Source organism: Schistocerca serialis, chromosome 1 (genome assembly GCF_023864345.2).
Source record: "Schistocerca serialis cubense isolate TAMUIC-IGC-003099 chromosome 1, iqSchSeri2.2, whole genome shotgun sequence".
Taxonomy (NCBI): Eukaryota; Metazoa; Arthropoda; class Insecta; order Orthoptera; family Acrididae; genus Schistocerca; species Schistocerca serialis.
The window spans coordinates 76,622,430-76,641,077 of NC_064638.1; the positions used below are offsets into that span (position 1 = coordinate 76,622,430).

General features: G+C 43.5%; 1 protein-coding gene across 1 annotated transcript in view; it reads right to left on the bottom strand.

The window, feature by feature from the left end:
- The window catches only part of LOC126473084 (serine/arginine repetitive matrix protein 1), a 130,005-nt gene that overhangs the window by 82,766 nt on the left and 28,591 nt on the right, over nucleotides 1-18,648 (bottom strand). The window contains exon 3 of the mRNA XM_050100363.1: nucleotides 4,050-4,532. Within this exon, the coding sequence (XP_049956320.1) occupies nucleotides 4,050-4,532 (483 nt within the window). The remainder of the gene's footprint in view (nucleotides 1-4,049; nucleotides 4,533-18,648) is intronic.

An 18,648-nucleotide genomic window follows, 5' to 3' on the forward strand; every position in this document is an offset into this window, starting at 1 on the left:
GGCATCCCAGATATAGTCAACAATGCTCACGTCTGGAGAGTTTGATGGCCGTTGGAAGTGTTTAAACTCAGAAGAATGTTCCTGGAGCCACTCTGTAGAAATTCTGTACGTGTGGGGTGTCGCATTGTCCTGCTGGAATTCCCCAAGTCCGTCGAAGTGCACAATGCACATGATTGCATGCAGGTGATCAGATAGGATGCTTAGGTACGTGTCACCTCTCAGAATCGTATCTGGACGTACCAGGGGTCCCATATCACTCGAGCTGAACACGTCCAGCATCATTACAGAGCATGCATCAGCTTGAACAGTCCCTTGCTGACATGCAGGATCCATGGATTCATACGGTTGTCTCCATACCCGCACACGTCCATCCGCTCGATGAAGTTTGAGACGAGACTCGTCTGATCAGGCAACATGTTTCCAGTAATCAGCAGTCAAGTGTAATAAACCATCCAGAGTACAGGAGTGGGCCTTCGGCTCCGAAAGCCCATATCAACGGTGTTTTGTTGAAAGGTTCGCACGCTGACACTTGTTGATGGTCCAGCATTGAAATCTTCAGCAATTTCCGGAAGAGTTGCACTGCTGTCACGTTGAACGATTCTCTTCAGTAGTCATTGGTTCCGTTCTTGCAGGATTTATTTCCTGCTGCAGCGATGTCGGAGATTTGGTATTTACCGGATTCCTGATATTCACGGTACACTCGTGAAATGATCGTGCGGGAAAATGCCCACTTCATCGCTGCCTTGGAGGAGTTCTGTCCCATCGCTCGTGCGCCGACTATAACAGCACGTTCAAACTCACTTGAAGCTTGATAACCTACCATTGTAGCAGCAGCAACCGATCTAACAACTGCGCCAGACAGTTGTCTTGCACAGGGTGTATCATGATTAATAACGTAAACGCATACAGTTAAAAGTACACGATATTAGAAGCAAAAAGGTCTCAGTAAACATAGGGTCGTAAGAGCTACGAGCAATTTTTCATCTTCGATACTGTGAAGCAAATATCTTCTACTGCAAGCTGTTTGCTTTCCACATTTTGGGAAGTAGTAGTATTGACCAAAAGAAGAAAGTCCAGTAAACACTTGCTCTAAAATGTATACCTTAAAAGTTATGAGCAATTGTTCATTAGAAGGGTTGTGTTTCCAAGTAGCGAAGATGAGCACGTTCTCATAGCTCTTAAGGTATGCATTTTAGAGCACATGTTTACTGAACTTTTTTTTCTTGGTTTGGTCCATAGTACTACTTCCCAAAATGTGGAAAGCAAAGAGCTTGTAGTAGAAGAGATTTCCTGCAGGGTATCGAAGTCGTATCTGGACGTATCAGGGGTCCCATATCACTCCAGCTGCACACGCCCCGCATCATTACAGATCATGCATCAGCTTGAACGCTCACCTGCTCGTATTTCTTAAGGTATGCATTTTCGACCATATGTTTACTGAGCCTTTTTTGCTTCTAGTATCGTGTACTTTCAACTGTATGCGTTTACGTCCATTAATTATGATGCACCCTGTACAAGACAACTGCCTGTTTACATATCTGTGTATTTGAGTACGCATACCTATACCAGTTTCTTTGGCACTTGAGTGTTCTTCGAGGGCACAGGCGTTGAACAGGTCTCGCAGCAAGGCAGATGTTAAGTGACATCAAGTGGCCGATTGACGTAGTTCACGTCATGCTGTCTACCCTTTTGCATAGCAAGACAAGGAACTCTGAGACTTCTCTCTTTCCCTCTGCAGACGTTGGACGGTTACTCATCTAAACTGAAAACGTTGTAGAACGGAAACGGTACCTTTCTGGACATGGCCGGCCGTGGTAGCCGTGCGGTTCTAGGCACTTCAGTCCCGAACCGCGCGACTGCTACGGTAGCAGGTTCGAATCCTGCCTCGGGCATGGATGTGTGTGATGTCCTTAGGTTAGTTAGGTTTAAGTAGTTCTAAGTTCTAGGGGAGTGATGACCTCAGATGGTAAGTCCCATAGTGCTCAGAGCCATTTCAACCATTTTCTGGACATGGGCTCCTGTTCAAAATATTACGTACTCATTCCCCAAAACAAGTCCTAGAAATTTGTAACGGGAATTTGCGAACACACTTCAGTTCAAAGCTGCTACATAACTTTATAACAAATTAAGTTAACTTGAGAAGACAGCAGTATTAATTTTAAAAAATCTTTCTTCCAATTGAGAATCGATCTCATGAAGACTGCACTAGGCGTTCAGCACGCTACCTTTCGCGCTACAAGAGACAAAGTGTTCAGATTGAGTGTTTGCTTACATCGAATTAAGCCCCACTGAAATAAACACTCGTGTTTATTTCTGTGACGCTCAATTCGATGTAAGTAAACATGTAATCTGAACACTTTGTCGTTTGTTACGTTAGATAGTGAACACTATCTTGGTTGCATCACTACGAGGTAGTTGCAACCACGCATAATCTAATTTTTTAGAAAACGCAAAAACAATTTTCAGGGCTTTTTTTTTATAGACGTATTTGTACAATGTGGTACTGCACACCAGTTGTAACTCATTGCGCGCCGGAGATGGGGATGAAATGATGATGAGGACAACACAACACCCAGTCCCTGAGCGGAGAAAATCACCTGCCCCAGCCGGGAATCGAATCCGGGTCCCTTGGCGTGGCATTTCCGCCGCGCTGACCACCGAGCCTGTGGTGCTTAGGGAAATGGGAGACACAGGAATCAACAGTAGTGAAAGGCGTTGTTATTTATTTATTTGCATGTGTTTTTGTAATATCCACTAATATCATGAAATAATGTGAACACATCGGCGAATGAGAAAAGAAATATACATTCTGGTTAAAGAAAAAGAAAGGGAAAAGGAAAATCAAAAAGAAATAAAATCCGTGCAATCTGCGACCCGCTCTCTCATCCGCGGAGGTCAGAAATAGAATAGATCGTAGGCGGCTGAAACTCAGACACCGCCGGGGGAGGAGGGGTAGGTGCCCTCTGAGCCAGGCACCCCCCAACTCAGTGGAGGTCTAACAAAGAAAGACCGCTCGAAGATAGTTAGCAAATAATGTTCGGTAACGTGGCGTGTTTTCGAGAGCTGTATGGGCTGTTCGTAAATAGGTCCAGAAGTCGAGGCGGGAATTAGGTCCCTCATAAAGAGATAAGCGACGGTCCACCCTTTGACCCACGTAATAGCATGACATTTGACGGCGGGAAAATGTCTGTCCTCCGGGTATAGAAACATTCGAGGTTCGATTGTGTCTGGTGGCGCCCGGAGATAGAAGGCAATGATTTGCTGCACGAAGCGCCATACATCTTGCGATGAGGCGCATGTCAGACGGTGTTCCTCAGTGTCCAGTTGCTGGCAAAGGAGACAAAGAGGGGATTCTGACAAGCCAATGTTGTGCAGGCGCTCCTTCGTGGCAAATGTCCTGTTGACTATGTGATACCACAGTGCCCGGACGTTCGTAGGGAGGAAGGGCTGGTGGACGTAGTCCACTCTATGGGCCACTGGATGGAGGGATGTTTGGTCTCCATCACATTCCGGGGAACACAGCGCAGCAACAGGCTGTAAGAATCCTTAGTCCTGTCCTGGGTGGGCGTGTATCTGGGAGACTGGTATGTATGTAACTGTAGTCGACGAAAGAGGTCGAAATATGGGACAAATGAGGCACGATATGGCCGACAGACACCGGTGGTGAGGTGGAAGCAGGTAGGAGGCCCTCAAGCAAGCTGCGTGTTAGAGATGTACCCTGGCCCATCCACTGTTTTCTCACGGTACTCATGTACAAGGCTGCAGCTCGCATACGGACATTGACGAGCCCGACGTGAGAGCAGGGTAAGTGTTTCATAACGGACTTTAAACATTGAACCAGCCGTGAGATAATAGCCAAAAGCCGCCTGAAGGTTGCGCCCAATTGCAGTTGGCAGAGGGAGAACTTGCGCGATGTGAACCAATTTTGATGCCACATAAAGATTAAGAAACTCAACCCGTTGAAGTGTGTCCTGGAGGCACAAGAGGTTCTGGCGACCACTCAGCTAACGGGGGCGGACTATAAGAGAGAGAAAGTGTACGGCACGAACCTTTTGGAGCGGCGCCGGCTCGCCGGCAGGGGGCGGCGCCGTGGCGGAGCCTCGGCCCGCGGGCGCGGGGGCGGGGCCGCGGCGCTTGCGGGAGCTGGCCTTGGAGCAGCGCGAGGCGGGCGCCGACGCGGAGGACAGCGAGCCGGGCGCCGGCGGCAGGTGCGGGGGCGGCGTGGGCGGTGAGGGCGGCGGCAGCGGCAGCGCGCCCTGGCTGCGCGACCGGCGCAGGTCGAGCACGAGCAGCGTGCGGCCGGCGCCGCAGCGGGAGCGCCCGCGGGCCGCCGCCGATCCCGCCGACGCCGTGGCCGAGGTGGCGGCGTCGGGCGTGACGCAGCGCCGGCCAGAGCCGCGCGCCCCCGCGCTCGCCAGCGTGGGCGCCGGCGTGGGCGGCCGCGAGTCGGTGTCCGTGTAGCGCCGGAACAGCTCCTCCGGCACCGCCGCCTCTCCGTCGCCGTACGCCAGTGCCGCGCGGCCCTCGCTCGCCTGCCACACACCGACCGAGCGAAAATAGAGCGTAAGGAGAGCAAGGAGAGCAAGGAGAGGAGCGCTCAGTGACCTTGGAAGTAATATTTCGTCAGTTGATCGTAAAAAATCCTAAGAAGTTCGTATAAAAATCATTCACTCTCGAGGAGAACACGGCAAGTGCCATAACCCGATTTCTCAGATACGTCGCTTAGTCAAAAAAAAAAAAAAAAAAAAAAAAAAAAAAAAAAAAAAAAAAAAATCGAACATGCTTCTCCGTTCCCCACGTCATATTTCAGTTTGTATACACTCTACAAATACACATAACGTCCTAACTCGTGCAACTAGTGCGCAAACGCGAGGCGCAAATGCGCAGTGGCTGGTAGCGCAGTTGCCTCCAACCTAGTGTCGTGTAAACTAGGCTGCTGCTCTCGATCGTTAAGTGAAGGCACTCCGCCACTGCGTTGTCTGTGATGAGAGCTAATGCCTGAAATTTGGTATTCCGGGAGCATTCTTGACACTGTGGATCTCGTAATATAAAGTTACCTAACAATTTCCGAAACAGAGTGTTCCATGCGTCTATCTCCAACTTCAAAGTCTGTTAATCCCCGTCGTGCGGCCATAATCATGTCAGTAATCTTGTGACACGAGTCACCTGAGTACAAATGACAGCTCCGCCAATCCACTGCCCTTTCACACCTTGTGTACACGATACTACCGCTATCTGCATATATTCATATCGCATATTATTGCTTCAGTGTATAAATAGTAGCCTAATTATTCAATAAGAGGTTACGACGAAATTTTTGATTTGTTATAGAATCTAGTCACGAGTTGCCGAGAGACCAGCAGGTCACCACTAGGTAGACACTACACTTGATGAACTCTGTGCCAGAGTAGGAGCACAGAATGACGTAGCCCCATCTGTCATCAAGACTCAGTTCGATTCGATGCCTATCCGTGTTATAGCCACTTTGGCTGTCAGAGGTGGCAGCTCTATGTCCAAAATTTCGTTCAAATGGCTCTGAGCACTGTAGGACTTAACATCTGTGGTCGTGAGTCCCCGAGAACTTAGAACTACTTAAACCTCACTAACCCAAGGACATCACACACATCCATGCCCGAGGCAGGACTCGAACCTGCGACCGTAGCAGCCACGTGGTTCCGGACTGAAGCGGCTAGAACCGCTCGGCCACAGCGGCCGGCCCAAAATTTCGTATCCTGTAAATTTATCATATATTATTTCTAGTACGTCGTATCCGTACAGTAACTAAAATTTCATTATTTTCTATTCTCCCTGCTGATACACCTTTTATGGTCAGCAGTGTAATAATTTTTCTTTATTGGTAGTTTCATTCCCATCTATCGTCTACACAGATGTAATGTGATGTCTAGTTAACGTTTTTTTATTCGTTAGGCCCACTAAGAATCACATGAAATAACTTACGTATTCTTTTTCTCCTTTCTTTCCAGTAATTTTTGATTCTTTCCCTACGTTTTGCTCTTCTTTCATCTCTCCATATTACACCTATCTTTTTCTTTGTTTTCTCCAGAAGCCCTTGAAACTTTTTACTTTTGTTCTAAACTTTTCTCGTTCTCCTATTTCCTCCTGAATACTTCTGTTTCCCTCAGGTCTGCTTTAACTTCTTCGATCCACATCATTGATATTTTTGGATTTCTGTCAAAAAAGTTTAAAATTCTTTTTGTTACTCTTTCATCATCTATCCTTTTTAGATGTCCATACAATACAACTCTTCTCTCCCACATTGTGTCTATTATTCGTTACATTATTTCATAAACTTATTTATTACTTCACAATTTCCATAGCCGGCCGGTGTGACCGAGCGGTTCTAGGCGCTTGAGTCTGGAACCGCGCGCCCGCTACGGTCACAGGTTCGAATCCTGCCTCAGGCATGGATGTGTGTGATGTCCTTAGGTTAGTTAGGTTTAAGTAGTTCTACGTTCTAGGGGACTGATGACCTCAGATGTTAAGTCCCATAGTGCTCAGAGCCATTTGAACCATTTGAACCACAATTTCCATATATCATTGTCACATTTTGGTCCCAAGATTTTCCTGATTATCTTCTTTTCCGTTTCACCTAGTTACTGTATATTATGGGCGTATGTAACGGAAGGCATTCTAGGTATTCTTGTCCAATGACACTGATGTAGTGCTGGAGTTTTGCATTTATGGGAGTAAATTTGTTGTTACACAGGTTTCTTGTTAACTGAGAAGCCACCTCTATTTTCCTTGCCCTTGCTAAGTCAGTTTCTTTGTACAAAGCATTTGCTGCTTTATTTCACTCAGACATTTAAATTTTGTAGTCTTTTTTTATTCTTTCCATGTATTTCGGCGCCTCCTCCGCACCTGTCATATACTCTGCTTTTCTCAAATGATATTCTTAGGCCTGCTTTTGAATCTATCTCCTGGAAAAAGTTTATCTTCAGTGTTGCATTTTCCACAGTTTTAGCTAAGACATCAAATGCCAAAAAATCAACACTCAGATTATACCCTTTTCTCCCAATGATTGTGAGTTATTAAATCCTGTCTTCTTCTGTTCTTTTCTTCCACTTCCTGATTCACTTCTCTAGTACACAACTGAATAGCATTGGGGTCAGCCCTTATCCTTATCCTACACCAGTTTGGATTTCAAAAGCCTTGGAGGTTCCACCAAACAAATTAATTTAGAATTTTGTATTTGTTGGTGTGTTTTTCATTATTGCCACTGATTTGCTGTCAGCTCCAAACTCTTTTAAGGTGCTGAATGATGTTTCTCTGTCAATAGAATCATATGATTTTTTGAAGTCTACAAATGTTATATCAGTGCTTTTGATTCTCAGTGTCATGTACCTGATTATAAATTTCAGATTTAAAATTTGTTCCTCACGGGTTCGTCCTTTTCAAAGCCATCGTTGGTACTTTCCTAATTACTGATCCTGTTGACGTTCTAGTCTGTTTTGTAATGCTTTCGAAAGAATTTTGTAAGTCACTGGAAGCAGGGAATTCCTCTATAGTTGTTGGAGTCAGTTTTATCTCCTTTTTTGTGGGTTGGATGAGTTAATTCTGTTTTCCGATCTTGTAGTATAGCTTCTGTTTCCAAGACTTTCTGAAAGACTCCGTGTAGCTTCTTGACTGTTCCAGCGTCTGCAATTTTCCACATTTCAGTAGTTGTGGACTCTTCCGTAGGGGCCTTATTCTTCAAATCTTTAATAATATTATGGATTTCATCCGTGCTGGGGGGGGTTCTGAGTATGTATAAGTGCATATTGGATTTCGTTTTAGGGATCTTGCTCTTGGTTCCTCTCGTTTTAAGACTCTTTGAAATAGCTTGCTAATACTATTAATTTCAATTGTTTCTGCAAGCTATTAAGCTCTAAATTACCTGGTCAAAATAATTCATTTTTTCATCTACTCTCGCATAAAGGCTTTCCCCATTCTAAACATTCTGCGTGGTGTCTGTCTGTTCTATATCGTGTCTCCCTACCACTTCCGCGCAACGACGCTCTGAGCGTGTTTTTTAGGGAATTGATTAGTTTGAACCTGGGACCTGTTGCTGGTATGGAGACGCCAGACCACACATGACATGTAGAATTCAGAAGAGTTCAGTGAGACTAGCGATGATATAGCCAAATACTTAATGATTTCAGCGTCAGCTCCACTGCGCTCCCTGTAAAGGAATCTTAATACTAACTAAATTTAGTGGAAGGGGTTCAAGGCTTTCCTATTTTTAGTTAGCTGGTAAAATAACGTCGAAAAAGCAGTTAAGTTTACCATTGGAAATTTTATTCTACTCGCAAAACATCGTTTATAAATTGCACTATTGATAGAAGGAAATGTTTTAATACAGGATTGTAAAAACCAACTACGTTCAACAAAAATGTGAACGAATAATCCCTGAATGGGTTTCCAAGTTCTACAATGGATCGTAGGATGACCTATGCCATATCACATCTATAATCTAGGTTTAAATTAAGTTTCACAAAAAGCAAATTATCAAAATGGTCTACAGTGACCCTCAATTATCTTTAATTACTTATCTAACTTGTCGTAAATTACAGTGGCTGATGTAGCTTCTCAATAACTATATAACAGAAAAATCATCGCGATTCAGATTTTTACTTCGAGTGGCAAATGTGAACACCATGAGCTTTAATTGACGATCGACACTAGTATTACGCAAAATGGGGGAGTAACAGATGAGACTTCTGCAGTTGTGAGTGAAGCTTTATGCGCTGTTATGCGGCATCGCGTGCGTTCATTACCTTGTCGGTGTTCGTCAGGGGGCGGCGGGCAGCACAGCTCCGCTCACCTCGCCATCTCGGAAGCAACTCTCTCCTAACTTCTCCTTACTACAATTTACCGAAGTTGGTTTAAAAAAAACTATCTGGCTGTGTTTTCATCTGACCAATCAGGGTCTCAATGTTAGCCTTAAGCTCTGCCTACAAAAATTCTGTCTATCCAATGAGAAACGTTATACTTTTCGTGGTGGGGCAATGTTTTTTAAAGTTTGCAACGTAACAGAGACGCGAGTAAGTCTCATGCTAAAACTTGCAGCTGGTGTGGTCCTTTTAGCGTTATCGTAAGATCTATACTGTTCTTCTGGAGGGCTCTAGCTTTTAACATGGGCTTGGGGGTGGTCCTAACGTGACAGAGACGCGAAAAAGTCTCACGCTAAAAACTTGCGGGTGGTGTAGTCGTAGCGGTTAGCTGGCGACGTGGGTGTCCGTCCCTTATCATAGGGCCTTCTCGCTTAACACGGTTCTGCTCTCGGCTTCTGTTCTCGTTTCTCCCCTCGGAACTGCGTCTGTCTCATGGTGGGAAGGTGTGACATGCATTTAGGCATTCTTGTGTTAGTCTGTGGTATTCCATTTGCTCACTCGTTACTCGTATTACTTTGGTTAATTTAATGTCACGATTTATTCGGAGCTATGTGACATGCTACTGGATTTGCTTAACATGTCAGGGTTTTCATGGTAGGTGTTGGATTTGCCTGACACCTTACATATCACCACCCTTCGAACTTAATTTTTGCACTAAAGTTAGGCAATGGTTGAATCGTTGTCTAAGTCAGTCAAAAATTATTTCTTTATCTAAATTTTGTTGCCTACTGTTCAGCCACGTTATTCTGGTTCTATGCTAGTTTGTATTACTAATTTATATTTTTATATTCTTCCAAATTATTCTCAAAAATGACAAGAGAAGAATATTTTTATGCTATTATTAATTCTTAATTATTTTCTTTCTTTATTTAAGTGTGAAGTTTGTTTTTTAAGAAGATTGTTATCGAAGGTGAGGAGTCTTTCACATCGGTTTTCTTAGAAATATATTTTTTTTTATAAATGTAGTAATTCAGTAAAATCTATTCCTAACACATTTTCTAAATATCATGTAAAAGTAAAATGTTTTTGTTTCTAAACACTCATTTCAACATTGTTACACTAACAAATAAGAATTATTTCCAAGAATTGCTTTGACAAAGAAATATACATATACAAGTATTGAGATATTATCCTAACAAATGGTACAAATGTTTAAAAAAAGGGAAAACATCCAACAAGATAATTTTTTATTCTTTGTTTTTTTTAAGGAGAAAATAAGTAAAATAAAGTTATTCTTTTATTTTTATGAGAAGAAAATAAGTGGCATATAGTTTTAGTGTTTATTATGCCTTACTTTTGTTCTTTATGTACTGTCCATTTCAGAACTAATGACTTATTTTTATCGATAGTCTATTTTTTACTTATGTCCCCAGTCAATGACTGTTATTTTGTAGTTTATTAGCTGTCTGGTGTGCTTAACTTATTTAGTTTTTCACACGTTTCTTTTGCACAATTCCTACATCACATAATTTGATTTCACACATTCACACAATCCTATGAATGTTTAAGCATGAGGTTGGCGAATGTTTTTGCACGAAGGTGATGGACTTGAGCGAGATGGATGTGGGCAAGTATTTGATGTGCAGCTTTGTTCGTCATTCCTTGTTGGCTTTGTAAGTGTGTGTTGCTGTTGTGGAGGTCCCATAATGGAATGGAGCTGTGAGTGCAGAATCTCGTGGTTTACTGGCTTTGTATGCGTAAAAGTCATTGTTATGTGTCGCTGAAAGCGGTCGTTTTCCGTTGTAACACTTCGCAGACGACTAGTTTACAATAGGATAGGGATTTGGGAAGGTATGTGGTCTATTCTTCACCCATCTTCTTTCTTGGTCTCAATCTTGCAGATCTTCAACTTCTGTTCTTCCTGCTTTGCTTCTTACTTGATTCTTGGTTCTTCTCTGGGCAGGATATGGAAATATTTATTGATAACTAGTCGCTTTGAAGTTCTCCTAGTAACAGTTTCATAAATTGTTTGGCGTGTCATTTTTACTTTGTGGACATTTTCTTCAGTTTCGTGCATCGGCGCGCTGTTTAATAGCGATAGTGTGACTTTTACACATATTTTTTGCCAGTGGCGGCTTGCCCAAGCGGCCTTCTCGTCGGGCCGTTTTTTGCTCGCTCCACTGAGTGGGGGCGCTCAGAGACCTTTCCGGCGTTCGGCATCCCGTCTCTGCAGGGTGTTCCGTCCCAGCAGGGTTTCGCCTAGCGGTTAAATTTATTGCCCACTTCAGTTACAAGGGCCTTCTGTTGGTCTCGCTGTCCTTTCCCTTTTCTTGACGCTTCTGCCTTGTAGGAATCGTGTCTTGCTAATTATGTCCTTTTCTTTCTTGATACTTCTCGCGTTGCAACTTGTGGGTCATTGCATCTGGTCTTTGCTGGAGTTTTTACAATGGTTCTTGCAAAAAGTTTTACTTATAATCATCTAACATATGTCTAGTACCTACATTATTTTGCGCCTTCTTAAAAAGCTTTACAAATTTCGGCGCCCTTTCCATGTTACAATTCTAAGATATTTTGAGTCTTAACTTCTACAAGAAATCCTCAAATTCGTTTTTGTGTAGTGTCGTGGCGTATAGCATTTTAGTATTTCATGCTGTTAGACATCTATGCTTTATCCCTTCATCTTAATCTATGGTACCATTGGTGTTATTTTTGTTTTTGTTTTTATTGAAACTACTTTCTTTTTCCCACCTTTCTCTCTCCTCATTCTTCTTTCTCCTGACGATCTTATCTGCAACATAATCTTGAAATATTGTGCTGATTATTTACCAGCAATAAAATTAATCTTCAAACTTGTACTGAAAGTGTTTAATGCTGCCAGTCTTAGGTAAAAATACCTCTGCTTTATTCTCTTTTACTGTGTTCCAAAATACCTTGAACTTCTTGCAATTTTTTGTCGATTTCTTTATGAACTTCTAACATGAGTTGAGGCGATTCCCCCTTTTGTGCATACCATTCTAATTCTTCATCCTCTTTATCTCGCGTCATTCTGAATTGTTTGTTTATAACTAGTATTTCTTCTAATTTTAGCTTTTGCTCAAAGAGAAGTGTGACATTCCCGAATGTTACACTACCTTTCCCCATATCTATTATCGCCCGTCTCATTTAAAAAATCTGCACCTATAATCAAATCTACAGTTAGTTTAGGTATAATCACGAAGTTGGCTTCAATCTTTTGACCTTGGCACGAAAGAGTTAACCTTGTTTGTCTCGTAACTTCCGCAGCATTGTTTCTAATAGGACCTCTTACTTTAATCTTATGTATTTTCAGAACTGGCAATTCCTCATTGGCATTATACTGCATGAATAAATTTTCTGAGATCGCAGTCAGTTCACTTCCGCTATCAATTACAATATTGACTGGGATATGCTTTATCATGGCTTTCACAACTGGTTGAATTTGAAAGGGTTGGTTCTGTTCTTCTTCTTCTTGCATCAACGAATCCTCCACTGAATCCTACATGAGTCTTTTTAGGAATTTCCCTTGTGAATTCGAACTTTCTGTAGGATAAGCTTCGACTGCCACTTCTCTCACTTTTATTTCCTCTTCTCTATTTCTTCCTTCATTTACGCTTTCTTCAACATCCTCTACTCTTTCCTCCTCCTCGTCTATCTTCTCCTTCTTCGTCGCTACTTCCACATAGTCGCATCTAAATGCTCTAATTATCGCTTCATAACTTCCTTCATTATACACATTGGGTTGTGTGCCCACTCATAACTTATTTTCAAATTCTGTCGACTGCGCATTATCCTCATTGAATTGGTTTTCCCCGGTTTCCATCTCAAATAGCTCTGCAATACTCATTACTTCGTCCTTTTCTCCTACATTAGTTGAGCATGCCTCTGGTAATTCATCTTCTTCGTCAGCATTCTCCCAATTAATTTCGTCCCAACACGATATTGTTATTTTCTTGTCTTCGTTTTCATCTGGTCCCTGCGGATTTGTTTCTTCCTTCTTCTCTTCTCGTGATAAGTTTTTTACTTCTCTGTTCAAGGTGCTGCAATTGTCCTGGGTCGGTGCGTCATTCTCTTTGGCATGGGCGCTTAGCTGTCAATTCGAACGTTTATCGGGGTTTGGTGGTCTTACCTCCACCTCTTCTATGTGTATTCTCTTTTCTTGTTCAGCTTGTTGATAGTGGTTTCTTAGTCGATAATTTGTCGGTCTATTGGTTCTCCAGTACCCGTTCCGGTTGTCGTTATTCGCTCTGTAATAGTTATTGCCGTTCCTGGGTGAATTATAGTTATTGCCATATTCTCTTCTAAATCCATAACCGGTTCTTTGTTGAAATCTATTGTCGTTTCTTGGTGCGAAGTTATCACATGGTTCGTAATTATAGTTTCTTCGTACTGTGTCTTGTGGATTCCACTGCTTTTTGCTTTCGTTTTCACGTGCACTTCGTCTTTTTCTTGCGTCATCTTCCGAAAATATGAACTCTAGTTCCCTTAGAATACCTTTAAATGCTTCGACGTCATTGTTTCCGCGACCTACTAATGATTGCTGGTATTTGAATGGTAGCTTCATCGCGCATAATTTAATCAACTCTCCGTCACTGTAAGGTACATCTAGGCATTGATTTTTGTTTGCCATTACTTCGAAAAATTTCACGAGGCTCTTCTCCCCGGAATTTTCAAAATATGGGTTCTGTAATAATTCGTACTTCACTCTGTTCTGTGCTTCGCTGGACCAATATCGTGAGAGAAACTTCTCTCTGAAATCTTCGTACGATCGGCATGTCGCTGCAACATTCTGCATGGTTTCTGCAACTGTTCCTGACATGTGTGCTAGCGTCCAGTGTTCTGGTAATCCTACTCGGAATCGATCAATAAAAGTTCGTGGATGTAATGAGTTTCCTTCTCGAAAGTGTTGAAATATTCTGACTGTGAGGAAATGATCGTTGTCGTACTTCGTCATAGTTCCATATGAAATTCGCGATTCTTCACCACTTTTGTTTCTGATCATTTCTCCCGTCGTTCTTTCCGGTTGTGGTAGATCCATTGGATATTGTCCACTGTAACTTTCGCCTACCCTTGCGTAATAATTTTCTTCCATCGGTTGTGAACGTGTAGCTGAGTGCATTGCACTGTGCTGTTCGCGACCTGGCTTTCCATTGTTAGGTATTGGTTCGGTATCTTGTCTGGCTAACCTTGCTGCTTCATTGCACGATCCAGACTGTCTTGAAACATACATTTGTGGTTCCGCATGTGTTTGTGATGACGTTTGTTCATCAAGAATATCGAAACGTGTTTGTTGCTGTGCAGGCTGTCTGATTTCACGTATGTTACTTTCCACCTGTGATTGGAATCGCAAATGTGTAATATCTTCGTTAATTGCTTGTTTTTCCGGTGCCGTTACAGATACGGATGTGGCTGCAGACTCTGTGCTTGTTCGATCCTGTTCACTACGCTCTTCAATGGTTTGCAACAACTCTGTTCGCAATTTCTGAAATTGTCGCTTCGTTTGCGCTTCTATTTTGACTATGCGGTTATCATATCTTTTCAGCGCTGCTTTTGTGATACGTTTGTGTAACACACTTTTTTCAACAATTTCACGCGCTGTACCCGCTGCTTGTCTAGTAATTACGTTTATCTGTTTCTCTAGTTTCTTGACTTCTCCCTGGGTGTTGTTACGTAATGTTTTGATTTCTTCCTGAATGTCATTACGCAATGTTTGTACGTCCGCTTGTACCTTGTCAATGTCTGTTCTCAATTGATTGTAACCTGTTATTAAGCTTCCTATCACTTCTCGAGATTCTTTTGCCTCGTCTTCAATATGACTTAGGAGTAACTGAATTTTTTTGTTTTGTTCTTTAATCTCAAGCATTTGTCTCGTGGTTTCTGCATTTTGTTTCGTCATTTCTGCATTCTGAATTTAAATTTGGTTCGCAATTTCTTTATTTTGTCTTGTGATGGTTTCCGTGATTAATTGTAATAATTCTGCCAGATTGGTGGGTCCTATTGCGTTTTCTTCCGACGTCCTACGCTCTGTGTTTTCACCCAAGTATTGGTTTGCAACCGATTGCATTGAACTGTGCTGTGACACGATGCTGCTCGCATTCCTTGTACTCTGTGTGAGGGAGCTCTGGTTACTTGTACTATGGGTTCTACGTATTCAAGAAAGCAAGTTAGAATCCTCATCGACTGTCTCTCTTCTTTCCTGCTCCTCTGTCGTATGCTGACCTAGGTTTTCTGTGCCTTGACGTACATTATCCTCGTTATGGTGCGTTATATGTCTTATTTCTCGCGATACTGCATCGTCTGTTGTACTGTCCTCTATTCTCTGTCCATTTTCATGCTGGGTCTCTACCTCAATTCGGTCAAGGTCTCGATCTGCCATTGCTAATCTTTCCGAATCCCTTATTTTCTGTTTTAAAAGTAATTCACGCGCCCTACTTCGAGTCAACATGCGCTCATACGATCTCACGCGTTTCATAAACTTTTTGATCACACGTCTTGACACTACCAAGACTGACAATCCATTCACTTACTTGTTGGGTCAGAACCAACTTGTCAACGATGTATCCGCCACCTGTGCGCTTGCATTGGAGAGAAAACTTAATTCTAACAATTTTTAAAATTCGTAACTTAATTATGCTATTTTCTCTGCTAGAATCTCTCATTTTTGAATACTTTCTTACTATCTATCGCTGCAGCTACTGTTTTAGACTATTTATCACTTTAGGAAAAAAATTTTTAATACGAAAATTTTTCAACAGGATATTTTTCTGACCTAGTTAGGCATGTGGTCGACCTTCAATCATGGCATTTTACCATCCTGGCAGGGTCGCCATTTTCTAAACATTCTGCAAGGTGTCTGTTTGTTCTATATCGTGTCTCCCTACCACTTTCGCGCAACGATGCTCTGAGCGTGTTTTTTAGAGAATTGACTAGTTTGAACCTGGGACCTGTTGCTGGTAAGAAGACGTCAGACCACACATGACATGTAGAATTCAGAAGAGTTCAGTGAGACTAGCGATGATATAACCAAATACTTAATTATTTCAGCGTCAGCTCCACTGCACTCCCTGTAAAGGAATCTTAATACTAACTAAATTTAGTTAGCTGGTAAAATAACGTTGAAAAAGCAGTTAAGTTTACCATTGGAAATTTTATTCTACTCGCAAAACGTCGTTTATAAATTGCACTATTGATAGAAGGAAATTTTTAATACAGGATGGTAAAAACCAACTGCGTTCAACAAAATTGTGAACGAATATTCCCTGAATGGGTTTCCAAGTTCTACAATGGATCGAAGGATGACCTATGCCATATCACATCTATAATCTAGGTTTAAATTAAGTTTCACAAAAAGCAAATTATCAAAATGGTCTACAGTGACCCTCAATTATCTTTAATTACTTATCTAACTTGTCGTAAATTACAGTGGCTGATGTAGCTTCTCAATAACTATATAACAGAAAAATCATCGCGATTCAGATTTTTACTTCAAGTGGCAAATGTGAACACCATGAGCTTTAATTGACGATCGACACTAGTATTACGCAAAAAGGGGGTGTAACAGATGAGACTTCTGCAGTTGTGAGTGAAGCTTTATGCGCTGTTATGCGGCATCGCGTGCGTTCATTACCTTGTCGGTGTTCGTCAGGGGGCGGCGGGCAGCACAGCTCCGCTCACCTCGCCATCTCGGAAGCAACTCTCTCCTAACTTCTCCTTACTACAATTTACCGAAGTTGGTTTAAAAAAAACTATCTGGCTGTGTTTTCATCTGACCAATCAGGGTCTCAATGTTAGCCTTAAGCTCTGCCTACAAAAATTCTGTCTATCCAATGAGAAACGTTATACTTTTCGTGGTGGGGCAATGTTTTTTAAAGTTTGCAACGTAACAGAGACGCGAGTAAGTCTCATGCTAAAACTTGCAGCTGGTGTGGTCCTTTTAGCGTTATCGTAAGATCTATACTGTTCTTCTGGAGGGCTCTAGCTTTTAACATGGGCTTGGGGGTGGTCCTAACGTGACAGAGACGCGAAAAAGTCTCACGCTAAAAACTTGCGGGTGGTGTAGTCGTAGCGGTTAGCTGGCGACGTGGGTGTCCGTCCCTTATCATAGGGCCTTCTCGCTTAACACGGTTCTGCTCTCGGCTTCTGTTCTCGTTTCTCCCCTCGGAACTGCGTCTGTCTCACGGTGGGAAGGTATGACATGCATTTAGGCATTCTTGTGTTAGTCTGTGGTATTCCATTTGCTCACTCGTTACTCGTATTACTTTGGTTAGTTCAATGTCACGATTTATTCGGAGCTATGTGACATGCTACTGGATTTGCTCATCATGTCAGGGTTTTCATGGAAGGTGTTAGATTTGCCTGACACCTTACACCATCTCCAGATTTTCACGTGTCGTGGTTTATCCGGCAAATCCCTGATCTAATCTGCCTTCTACAATCATATACACTCCTGGAAATTGAAATAAGAACACCGTGAATTCATTGTCCCAGGAAGGGGAAACTTTATTGACACATTCCTGGGGTCAGATACATCACATTATCACACTGACAGAACCACAGGCACATAGACACAGGCAACAGAGCATGCACAATGTCGGCACTAGTACAGTGTATATCCACCTTTCGCAGCAATGCAGGCTGCTATTCTCCCATGGAGACGATCGTAGAGATGCTGGATGTAGTCCTGTGGAACGGCTTGCCATGCCATTTCCACCTGGCGCCTCAGTTGGACCAGCGTTCGTGCTGGACGTGCAGACCGCGTGAGACGACACTTCATCCAGTCCCAAACATGCTCAATGGGGGACAGATCCGGAGATCTTGCTGGCCAGGGTAGTTGACTTACACCTTCTAGAGCACGTTGGGTGGCACGGGATACATGCGGACGTGCATTGTCCTGTTGGAACACAAGTTCCCTTGCCGGTCTAGGAATGGTAGAACGATGGGTTCGATGACGGTTTGGATGTACCGTGCACTATTCAGTGTCCCCTCGACGATCACCACTGGTGTATGGCCAGTGTAGGAGATCGCTCCCCACACCATGATGCCGGATGTTGGCCCTGTGTGCCTCGGTCGTATGCAGTCCTGATTGTGGCGCTCACCTGCACGGCGCCAAACACGCATACGACCATCATTGGCACCAAGGCAGAAGCGACTCTCATCGCTGAAGACGACACGTCTCCATTCGTCCCTCCATTCACGCCTGTCGCGACACCACTGGAGGCGGGCTGCACGATGTTGGGGCGTGAGCGGAAGACGGCCTAACGGTGTGCGGGACCGTAGCCCAGCTTCATGGAGACGGTTGGGAATGGTCCTCGCCGATACCCCAGGAGCAACAGTGTCCCTAATTTGCTGGGAAGTTTCGATGCGGTCCTCTATGGTACTGCGTAGGATCCTACGGTCTTGGCGTGCATCCGTGCGTCGCTGCGGTCCGGTCCCAGGTCGACGGGCACGTGCACCTTCCGCCGACCACTGGCGACAACATCGATATACTGTGGAGACCTCACGCCCCACGTGTTGAGCAATTCGGCGGTACGTCCACCCGGCCTCCCGCATGCCCACTATACGCCCTCGCTCAAAGTCCGTCAGCTGCACATACGGTTCACGTCCACGCTGTCGCGGCATGCTACCAGTGTTAAAGACTGCGATGGCGCTCCGTATGCCACGGCAAACTGGCTGACACTGACGGCGGCGGTGCACGAATGCTGCGCAGCTAGCGCCATTCGACGGCCAACACCGCGGTTCCTGGTGTGTCCGCTGTGCCGTGCGTGTGAACATTGCTTGTACAGCCCTCTCGCAGTGTCCGGAG